At 67.5% G+C, this 10,395-nt stretch overlaps 1 protein-coding gene across 2 annotated transcripts; it reads left to right on the top strand.

The window, feature by feature from the left end:
* The first annotated feature begins 661 nt into the window (after positions 1-661).
* Positions 662-9,997, top strand: THEM6 (thioesterase superfamily member 6). 2 transcript variants are annotated; one of them, XR_016512338.1, is made up of 2 exons: positions 662-693; positions 8,577-8,642. XR_016512338.1 is itself a non-coding variant. In XM_090283308.1 (2 exons), the coding sequence occupies exons 1-2, from the start codon at positions 6,108-6,110 to the stop codon at positions 8,688-8,690; spliced, it is 627 nt and encodes a 208-aa protein (XP_090139434.1). In that variant the 5' UTR covers positions 5,851-6,107; the 3' UTR covers positions 8,691-9,997. The 2 variants fall into 2 exon arrangements, 1 of the variants encoding a protein (XP_090139434.1); XM_090283308.1 differs by lacking the exon at positions 662-693 and adding an exon at positions 5,851-6,620 and having other exon boundaries at positions 8,577-9,997.
* The last annotated feature ends 398 nt before the right edge of the window (positions 9,998-10,395 follow it).

Below are 10,395 nucleotides of genomic sequence, written 5' to 3'. Positions count from 1 at the left end.
GGGCGCCACGGCCCGGTTCGGAGCGAGGGCTGCAGGGAAGGCTCGGGGCTGGCGGCTCGGCCCGGGTCCCTGCGGGGCAGCTCCCGGCGGCGCTGCCCGCCCAAGGGAACGGAGGACCGCTCGGCCCCCGCGCCTCCCCCAGGCCCATCCCCACCCACCTGCGGGCTCAGAGCCGCCGCCGCCGCCGTCGGAAGTGCTGGCGTCCCGCCCCCCGCGGGCCACGCCCACCGCTCCCGTCACTTCCGGGACGCTCTAGGCGTCCTCGGAGGACTCGCTTCTCTATGGCTTCGCAGGAGCCAGTGGGGACGCGGGTGAGAGTAGGGAGACCAGGGGGTCCCGAACGTCTTGGCCCGGGCGCGCTGTGCGCCTCGGCGTGTCCGTCTGTGCACGGGCGCGGGGTAACCGGGGTCCCGGGATCAGAGACGAGGGGCCCTGGCGGTCCTGGGCCTGGGCAAGGAGCTGCAGGGGAGCGCGCCCGCTGCGCCCCGGGCGCGGCCGGCCTTTCAGGCGGCGGGTCCGAGCCCCGCGCTCGGTGACGGCCCCCGCCGCGCTGCTTGCCTCCCGCCCGGCCTCTGGCTCAGCTGCAGCCTCGCCCAGAACTCGCTGTGGTGACGTCTAGGGTGAGCCCTAGGCTCCCGAGCCGGGGGACCCGGAGGAGGGCTGGACTGGAGACCCCGGCGACCGTGAGTCGGGGTGAGTGGCACGGGGCACGACTGCGAGTGGGGGCTCGGGGGCGGGCTGCGGCGGGCTGGACACTGCCCCGCGCCGGCGGCCGGGACTTCGCAGCTGCGAGTGAGTCAGGCTCCGCAGGGCGACAGCATCCTGACAGTCGGGGCCGCCCCAGGTCCCCCCGGGCTCCGATGCGAGGCCGGGCGCGGGGCCTCCCGGGGCCTCCCGGGCACCGAGCCTGCCCGCACGTGGCTTCAGCTGCACAGACTCGGCTCGGACTGCGGCCGCCGGAGCTGTAAGTTAACGAGTGTCCGTGGTTTGGAGCCACCACGTGCATGGTCGCCGGCCACGGCAGCAGCAGGGACCTACACCGGGCTCGGACGCCTCCGCCCTGCTCGGGGCAGACGGACAGTGGGTCTCAGACCCGTAAGGAACGGCCGGCAGCGAGAGGGACACGTCGCCTTGAACGACTGTAACTTAGAAGTGGGCGCTGGGGACGTGCACAGAGTTAACCCAGAGCGTGAAGGGCGTCGTATTTATCGCCTGGGGAAACGTGGCCAGCAGGTTAAGAAGGCTTTCAAGAGGGGCTGGAGGCCCAGGTGGTCGGAGTTTCACCGCCTGGGAAACGGGGTTAGCCGATGCTCACACCTGGGAACTGCGCGTGGGCAGCGAGAAAAGGAAACTTACCCATGAGCTCATCGCTAGTTAGACTGTGACTCCCGAGTGTCCAGTAGGGGAGACGGAGGGGAGGGGAGGGAGGGGGGTTACTCGCCTTGGGGTGAGAGCAGCCTCCTCCGAGCTTCCGCGCGCCCTTTGTTTGGCTGCGCCCGGACTGCAAATCCGTGAATAAACCACCGCTTCGTTTACTGCGCAAGCCCTGTGTCCGGTGCTGCACGGTGAGCGTTGCGCGCAGCCCCCCTCCGCGCCCTCCCAGGGCCCCCAGGGCCCGGCACCCCCCCCCCACTTCACTCCGTGACGCTTTCTGCCTACACCCACCCTGGCCACGGCCTCTGTCCTCGTGGCTTTACATACCAGCAAAGGCTGACTGCTCCCTGGTCCACGTCTCCTGCCGGGGCCACAAACTCTGACCCCCAGGTGTCACCCCCACCTGCATGGAGTTCTTGAACGGCCTCCTGCAGCAGCATCCCTAACCCTGCACTCCTGCTGCCCAGCCCCACACCACTGCACACGCCCGTCTCGGGGACAGGCAGCTTCCCAGGCACGCAGGCAAGCCCACCATGTCGCTCTGTGTCCCTTACACCCCACACCCAGGAGGCCAGGAGCGGAGCGATGGCTGCCCTGTCCCCCACCCCCCACAGTCCCGTCCCTGCTTGGTCTCACAGTGGCCTCCTCCCTTAGCTTTGCCTCTGCTTTGAGCCCCCATATCAGCCATGACTGATGTGTGCCAATGCATCCCAAAACTCCGTGGGTCAGAACAGCCACCGCCTGGTTGCTCCTGGTTCTGTGTTGGGACTTGGGCATGCCACAGTTAGACATGCTTGGCAGACAGGAAACTGGGGCGCATGAAGGGGACTGGAGCCCAGGACCATCCCTTAATGGGTCTCCTGGGACAGCAGTGTTGTCCCAGGAAGCCCAGCTGCATCCCTGTGTGTGACCGTCTGCTGGCACCTCGTGAACATGGGACCACATGCACAGACCCACAAGATGTATGGGGCCCCCCAAGCCCCCCACCATCCCTCTGGGACCCTCTGGCCTGGCCTCAAGGACTGAGTCCACTCAGTAGAGAGGGCAGGGTCAGCAAGAGAGGAGGACAAGGAAGAGCACCCACTTGTGTCCTCTGGGGCCGGCACTGTGTCCCTCACCTGCAGCTGGTAGCCTGGAGGTGGCACTGGACCAAGCCGAGCATGTCCCTTAGGCTCTGGAGGCCTAGGGTGGGGACAGCCTGCCAGCCAGGCCCTGGGGGGAGGGCCTTGGGGTGAAGAGTCTCTCACAGCAAGGAAGGGGCTCAGGCTGAAGGAGCTTGGGAAGCATACAACCAGCTGGCGAAATGGGGACATTATTCAGGCTTGGAGCCACGTGGGACCCCAGGAGGTTGCAGTGGTCCGTGGGCCAGGCCCTCCGGGGGTCGCGGTGCTCCCAGCAGGGCCTGCCTCCCCCTGGGGCCAGTCCTCTGCGGCTGCAGCAGGGACGCCAGAGCTCTGAACTGCCCTGGCCCGATCTCCAGCTGCTCCGGGCCCAAGGGGACCAGGACAGAACAGGAAAATCTGGAGTCCCAAGAGGTGACCGCAGAGCAGAGGGAAGGAGGGGCTGAGGGTGTGTCCCACTGAACCCTCACCTAAACACCATCCAGCTCTGACCTTGACTTCGGCAGAGACTCCTGCCTGGCTGGCTCCCCTCCAGCTGGGAACCTGGTTCTAAAGCCGCCTCCAAGCCCGTAGAGGCTTGAGTGAGGTTATTTGAGCCTAACTGTCTGCCGGGAAACAAAACCACAATGGCCTGAGAAAATGCTCCAGAGAACGGCCGTTCTGCAGCTTATTTTCTACATTAGAACCAGAGGAGGAGGTGTGAGGGGTTACCCCAAGTCCTGGGGCAGCAGAGAGGGAGGCGGAGAAAGCAAAGCAGGGCCGTCCGTCCCTGGGGCTGGGTCAGGAGTGAGGCGCAGAGCCGAGTGCTGCTCCTCCAGCGGTGGGGACAGGACTGGCAACATTAACAGGACCGTCCGCACAGGGACAGTGTGGGAACGGGGTGAGTGAGGGGCTCTGTGGCCCCCCACTCCGGGCGGTGGCTGTGCCCTGAGTTGTCCTGGATGCAGAAACACCCCCTGCAGGCTTGCTTAAGGCCAGGACTGACCTCTGCTGAGGAAGCTGCAGGCAAGGACAGGCCACCCGCCGGTATCCACTCTTGGTGACGTTTGTCCCACATGCTGACCCCGGTCTCCATGTTCGCAGGGCCTGCCAGGCCGGCCCCCCTGTGCCCATCAGCTTCAGTCTGGGGCCCCCTTTTCGCCCACAAGCCATGTGCTCCCCGGTGCAGCGGTGGGACAGGCACGCCTGCGCCACAGGGCGACATCAGGAGAAGGAAGGAGTGGTGGGTCCCCAGCAGTCCGAGGCCAGCGGGCAGCGCACCAGCTGCTCAGGCTCAAGAAGAGCCCTGCTTGGTGTCGTGCCCGTCCCTCCACACCCACGGTCCCGTGTGCACACCCATGGTCCCTGTCCTGCAGTTCACCTGGCCCTGGGGCCGATGGCCCCGCGGGGAGCATCCCTGGCCCTGCAGGGTGGTGAGCAGCGTGCACGCAGCACCTCCTGGGAGCCAGTAGCTCCCCCAGCGGGGACAACTGGAGATGTCACCAAGCGTTGTCAAGCGGCCCCTGCAACGCAGGCGCGCCCGTTTCAGAAGCATGGCGTTAGGGCCGCCGCTTCGCCGCAAGTCAGACTGGCAGACATTGACGCAGCTCTCAACCTCTGAGGAAGGGCTGTGCCCGGCAGGGGCTGGGCAGACGCAGGCTCCAGGGGAGACGGCGTCTCCGACCTTCGTCTCGCCCCTCCCTCCGCCTTGATTCACCCCAAAAAGCGGGCCCTGAGGCACGCTGGGGCGACGACGCTGCTGGACGGCTGAGCCCTGGGAGGTGGGCTCCATCTCCCAGCCCCCCTGGGCAGTGTGGGAGGCCAAGGGGCCGATCGGTCCCTCCTGTTTCGGGCAGCTCCCACCTCACCTTGAACCCTGGATCAAGATGACACAGAGGTGTGGGCTGGCCGTGGGAACTGGGGCGAGGGGCAACCCGAGTGCCAGCATGGCCCCCACCTGCGGCCCCCTGTCTGCAGCCCACACCTCAGTTCATGCTGACACATCTGTGACAAGACCTGTCACCTCACCGCAGCCCAAGAGCCCCAGGAGGGCCGCATGCTTCTACCCAAGGGAGCGCCCTCCCCCTTAACTGAAGGACTCAAGGAGCGGCTGGGTCTCCAGCTGGTGGTCGCCGCTCGCTGGCCACCCTGAGATGGGCGCAGGTGGAGCTGGGACTGCGTCCTGGGTGGTCGAGAAGCAGCTGAGGGTGGGGACAGTGACCCCTGCCTTCAGGAAGCGGAACAAGGACAGAGGGAGTGGAGGGCGCAGCCTGGCTCCGGGCTGGAGATAGGGACCTGCCCGGCCCTTGGGCCGCCAAGTTGGCCATGGAGCCCCCCCGACCCCCCGCACCTTGCCAGCCGAAACCTCAGAAAGCTGCCTTGAGGTCCCCTGTACTGCTGCCCACCTGTGACCGTGCAGCTTGTCTCCCCCCCTGCCGCCTGCTGGCTCTGCCCTGCAGTCACGTGAGACCCCGGCCGGCCACAGGGCAGCCTGGGGAGCCAGCGTGGGGCCGTGGCGTGGGGCTGCCAGAAAAGCTGCTCCTTTGACGGGGAGGCTAAGAACCCGGCACCCGAGCATAGGCCCGGAGCGGGCTCCCCGGCGTGTGTTCTCAGAGCCACCGGCCAACGGCAGAGCATCTCCCCGGAGCTCCTTCGCCGCCCCTCCCCGCCCCCGGACTCCAGCGCCCTCCCAGGCCTCTGGCAAACGCTGTGACTGGGAGCCCTGGGGACCAGCTGGAGAGCTGGCCTGGCCGCGCTGCAGAGAAGAGGGCAAGCCCCAGAGCGTCCCAAGTGCAAGGCCCTTTTGAATCCATTGCTGAGTCATTTCCAGTCACTGCCTCCCCGCCCCCCCGACGTTATTTGCTGCTGTTTCTAAAGGGGCAAAAGGTGGGAATACTTGGGAACAAGCTTAGGGTTATGAGGGTCTTTGGGGGGCAGAGATGGCTGTGGGCGGGGAGGAGTAATGAGGCTACAGGCTGGGGCTGAAAAGATGTAATGGGGTCAGACTGTGATGCGCCCTAAGTCCGCCGCATACCCTTTAGGGGTGTCGCCCTTTGAAAGTGGGGAGCCCGTGGGGATTCTGGAGCAGAGGAGGGTCAGCTTCCGGTAGAGTCTCCATTGAGCCCCCTGGGGACCAGCTGTGTCCATTTCTCTTGCCAAGTCCCGCTGCCGCGACCGAATACGCGCTGTGTGCCCTTTGCCTCTGCTGAGCTCAGGGGCCGGATCTCCAGGGCCAGACCACGCCCGCCAGGGCGAGGAGAGCCGCCCCGGGCAGCGCCCCCGGCGGGGTAGAGACCCTGCGGGCGACCTCGGGCGCTCCTGCAGCGCGGAGCCCGACCGCCAGGTGCCGCTGTGGCGCCCCGCGCGCTGCCCTGGGCCCCGCCCGCGCAGGAAAGCGCAGCAGCGGCGCCCGCGGCGGGGCGGGACGGGACGGACCATGAGGGCACGGGGGTGCCCGCGGCGGCAGGCGGGGCTGCGGCCTCCAGCGCCGGCGGCCTCGGGCGCGTTCACCCCTCTGCCGGCTTCGTGAGGTGGTTCGCTCCACCGTGCTGCGCTCGCCGGTTCCGGGGTTGGCAGCGGCCGGCAGCAGCGGAGCGCGCACCGGCTGACACCGGCGCCGCGGGCTCCGTCGCGATGCTGGGACTGCTCGTGCCTTTGCTGACCCTGGCGCTCGCCTACTTCGCGCTGCTGGACGGATGGTACCTGGTGCGTGTGCCGTGCGCCGTGCTGCGCGCTCGCCTGCTGCAGCCGCGCGTCCGCGACCTGCTGGCCGAGCAGCGCTATGCGGGCCGCGTGCTGCCCTCCGACCTGGACCTGCTGCTGCACATGAACAACGCGCGCTACCTGCGCGAGGCTGACGTGGCGCGGGCCGCGCACCTGGCCCGCTGCGGCGTGCTCGAGGCGCTGCGTGCGCTCGGGGCGCGCGCTGTGCTGGCCGCGTCGTGCGCGCGCTACCGCCGCTCGCTGCGCCTGCTCGAGCCCTTCGAGGTGCGCACCCGCCTGCTGGGCTGGGACGACCGCGCCTTCTACGTGGAGGCGCGCTTCATCAGCCTGCGGGACGGCTTCGTGTGCGCGCTGCTGCGCTCCCGCCAGCACGTGCTGGGCGCCTCGCCGGAGCGTGTCGTGCAGCACCTGTGCAAGCGCAGGGTGAGAGCCCGCACTCCCTGTGCGCGACCCCGCAGGGCCCCGGGGACGCCTGGGCCTTGCCCCATTCGCCGTGAAGGTCCAATTTCTTGGGGTGCCCCTGCCCTTCTGCATACCATTCCGCTCTTTCCTTTGAGCCCACGGCCTCCTTCATGGATGCTGTTGGCCCTGGGGGCCCCCAGGGCGCCAGAATCAGCTCTTTGTAACTGGACTGGGCTTGCCCCTCTCCTGCCGCTCCTTAACCCAGCCCCGCACGGCTCCTTTTCCAGAACAGGGCAGCCCAGCCCCGGCCTCTCCCAGCAGCCTGAGCGCTGTCTCTCAGAGTGCGGAATTACCCTCTCTGGTCCTTGGTTCGGAACACAGTGTGTGTGTGGGGGGGGTGTTGCCAGGGAGACGAAGCTGCTGGGAGTTCTCAGGAACCTGAGACCCCCTTTCACACAGCTTAGAGCTGAGGGGCTGGGAAACCATCACCTGGGTTTGGTGCTGGGGGACTGCGCCCTGGGGAGCCACGGGCCTTGCTGGTTTTTCCAGCTGGAGACAAAGGCCGGGCTGCTGCCTGGGGCTTAAGGCCCCTCCCCAGGGCCTGCTCCGCCTGGCACAGCACTGCGGCGCCAGAGCTCAGGGCCAGGCCCTCGGGACAGCCCAGTGCCGCTGACGTGGTGGTTCCCAGGGCAGACCCTGCTGTGGGCGAGGTCCTGAAAACTAGCCTGGGGCCTCCGAGCCCAAGCCAGGGCCTGTCCTGACCCCGGGGTGCCCTCAGGCGGGACGCTGCCCTCTCTGAGAAGAAGAGGGACGCGGCCTCCCCTGAGTGGTGAGAGACCAGCTCTTCCCACATCAGAGCAGGGAACTGGGCTCGGAGAGGGACGGGCACTGCCCGAGGCTGCATGGTGGGCCACACACACCGCTCCCTCTGTTTCCTGTGAGCCTGGGTCTTCCCCCGTCCCCTGGGGCCAGAGATGCTCTGTGTGTCCCTTTCTGTGTCAGGAGGCTGGGAGGGAGGGGCCATCCAGGCTGTAAGTGGATGGCTGAGAGCTGTGGCCAGGCACGGGCTGCAGGGCCCCGAGGGCTGATGGGGGAGGGGGCTGACAACACGCAGGGCAGGGACACCACGTGGACGCCCAGCCTGGGACAGGAGGGCCGGGGATGGCCAGGAGTCACCCGGTTTCCATGCTGAGCCCCGGGAAGTCCCAGATGGAGTCTCAGGTTGGTGTGGGGCCGGCCAAGCCCAGCAGCCAGGGCCCCCACATGCTGAAGGGCTGGCGTGGCCTTGGGGGGACAGCTGGCCCGGGTGGAGGGCGCTCCTGAGAGCGGGACCTGGGCCTGGAGCAGAGCCCGAATCCAGACTTGCCCTGTGCCAAGTCAGCTTGCCTGTCTGCAGGGGCGCGGGGCCCCATTTCTGAGGCCCTCCACCCCGCGTCCTGGATGTGCTGAGGTGGGCGGGCACTTGCCTGTGGCTGTCGCCTCATCCCTGGGGACTCCTAAAGCTAGTCTGCGAGGGCTCTGACAGTCCCAGGCCCGGCCCTGCATCTCGCCTGCCACTGCATCACACATCAGTGAGCAAGCGGCCGTGTGCAGTGGTCAGGCCCGGAGCGGACCTGGGAGGGCAAGCTCAGCTTCTGGTTGTGCCAGAGAGCGGGAGGGAGAGAGGGGGGCCTGGGTCACAGCCAGCCCCTGCCCGCACTGCCCCACCCCACCCCCCGCTGGGTCTGACTCCCAAGGCCTCTGGCCCTCTTCATCTCCCGTCTCCTTTTGCCCCTCCAGCCAGCTGGCCTAGAGGTTTCCACCTGAGTTCTGGGGACACACGGAGGGCTCAGGTGTGGCTCCGTGGGAGACACAGGCCCGAGGAAGGATAGTGGTGTCTTGGAAGCTCGGATGAGGGAATCTTAAACACTGAGCCCCCAGGAGGATGGGGGGACCTGAGAGGGGAGCCTCACTGCCCCCCTGCCCTCGCCCCCACAGGTGGAGCCCCCGGAGCTGCCGGAAGACCTCCAGCACTGGATTGCCTACAACGAGGCCAGCAGCCAGCTCCTCCGGGCCGAGAGCGGTCTCAGCAATGTGGTCAAAGACCAATGACCGCCACTCCTTCCCCGCCAGCCACCAACTGGGGCAGCTGCCCACTCGTCCCCACCTGCCAGGGGGCAGAGAGTACAGGACAGGCTGGCCAGGATGGGCTCTCTGAGCTGGAGTAGCCTTGTGACCAACCCAGCCCCTTGCCCTGCTCGGCCCCCTTCCCTTCCCCTGTTATTGCTGTCCCTCTGTGATCCCACGCTGAGCACGCGATGGGTGACATAGACACCCTGACCCATTTCTGCCCTCCGGGTGGAAGCCATGGGTTGGGGGGACCCAAGGCCCTTGGCATGCGGGCTATGGTGGGGGCAGTGGGGAGCCAGGCTTCCAGGGCCCAAGTCCAGAGATTGCTGGGAGCACAAGGACCATCCTGAGCTGTCGGAGCCAAGTGGGGCGGTCCGGGGCTGCCTGCACCTCAGGGCCGCTCCCTCTGGCCGCTGGCAAGGGAGGGGCAGGCCCAGAGCTGGTCTGCAGGTCAGAGGCCAGGTGGGCTGACTGCAGGGCGCTTGGGAGGGAGGCCTGGCCCCTGGGCTCCTCTGGGGCAGGGCAAGGGCCTGCAGCCAGGGTCAGGGGCACAGGGGCTCCTGTGGAGGTGGTGAGCTCTCTGTGGTGGGGGGTGACCAAGTTAGGACCCGCTGCCCAGGAGAGGGTGGAGCAGAGCGTGGGATTCTGCCTGGGTGCCCCCTGACCCTGCCCTCATCTGTCCGCTTTCCTCGGTACCCATAGGGGTGCGCTGTGTGACCCCGGGTGGCGCCCTGCCCGCTGGCCCTCTTGCTGGGCTGTCCTTGCCTTGCATCCTGTCCTGCTGCTGATTTTTGGGGAGCTGCCTCCCTAGACGGTCTGGGACTGGGGAGGAGTCCTCTTGGCCTTGCTCCAGTGGCCTGTCCTGGCAGCTGCTCTTGGGGCTCCCTGGCAGTCGCCAGCCTGCTGGGCTGCTGGCCAAGACCACCCGCTAGCCTAGTGCCTCACCTGTCCGCTAGGGAAACTGAGGCCTGGAGAGAGGTGGGAGCCTGCTGAGAGCCTCCAAGGCACCAAGCAAGAAAGCGCCAGCCTGTGCCCTCAGCTCCCTGGCTAGCTGGGGACACGGGCCCGCGCCCCGGGTGTGGCCGCCTGCCTGTGCCTGTGTGCCTGCCGTGCCGGCCCACGGGGCTGGTGGAGCAGCGAGAGCCCAGAACTGCCTTCTCGCTGACGGGAGCACGGTGACACCTGCCCCACGCTGCCTGCCCCACGCTGCCTGCCTTGGAGCTGCCACAGAAAAGCTGCAGCGTCTGTTTTGTTTAAAGGAAGCCCACGATTAAAGCGCCTTAAACGGAGTGTGTGGGGGAGGTCCTCATTTTGAAGCCCTGACCCCACCCCACCCAGAGAAGCAGCGGACACCCACAGGGGCGTGTCCTGGTGCGGGGGGCCGCCCAGGCTTGTGGGGCTCCTGTGAACCCAGGGACCGCTGGCAGGGCAGGACTTGGCCGCACTGCACAGAGCACGGGCCTAAGGCCAGCAAGGAGTTGCCCCAGCCCCGTCCAGCTGCAGCCCCATCCCCAGCCCTGGGCCCTTCGGTCCCATCTGTGGACCCCAGCCCAGGTTCCCAGTGTGCTCCCAGGGTCAAGCCCCATGGTCCTCCAGGGGGGCTTGGAGGGTCATACCCCAGATGCTGGGACTTGCCCAGGCTCCTGGGGTGGAGGTGGCAGGGAGGGAGCCATGGTGAATATAAGGG

The sequence above is a fragment of the Furipterus horrens genome, unplaced genomic scaffold, assembly GCF_987537825.1.
Source record: "Furipterus horrens unplaced genomic scaffold, mFurHor1.1.pri manual_scaffold_7, whole genome shotgun sequence".
NCBI classification, from domain to species: Eukaryota; Metazoa; Chordata; class Mammalia; order Chiroptera; family Furipteridae; genus Furipterus; species Furipterus horrens.
This window is presented reverse-complemented; position numbering and strand designations above follow the sequence as displayed.

Excerpts from the sequence above, each read along its gene's own strand:
- THEM6 (XM_090283308.1), top strand. The coding sequence starts at position 6,108 with ATGCTGGGACTGCTCGTGCCTTTGCTGACCCTGGCGCTCGCCTACTTC. Across the intron at positions 6,621-8,576 it reads AGCACCTGTGCAAGCGCAGG|GTGGAGCCCCCGGAGCTGCC; the intron begins GTGAGAGCCCGC and ends TCGCCCCCACAG.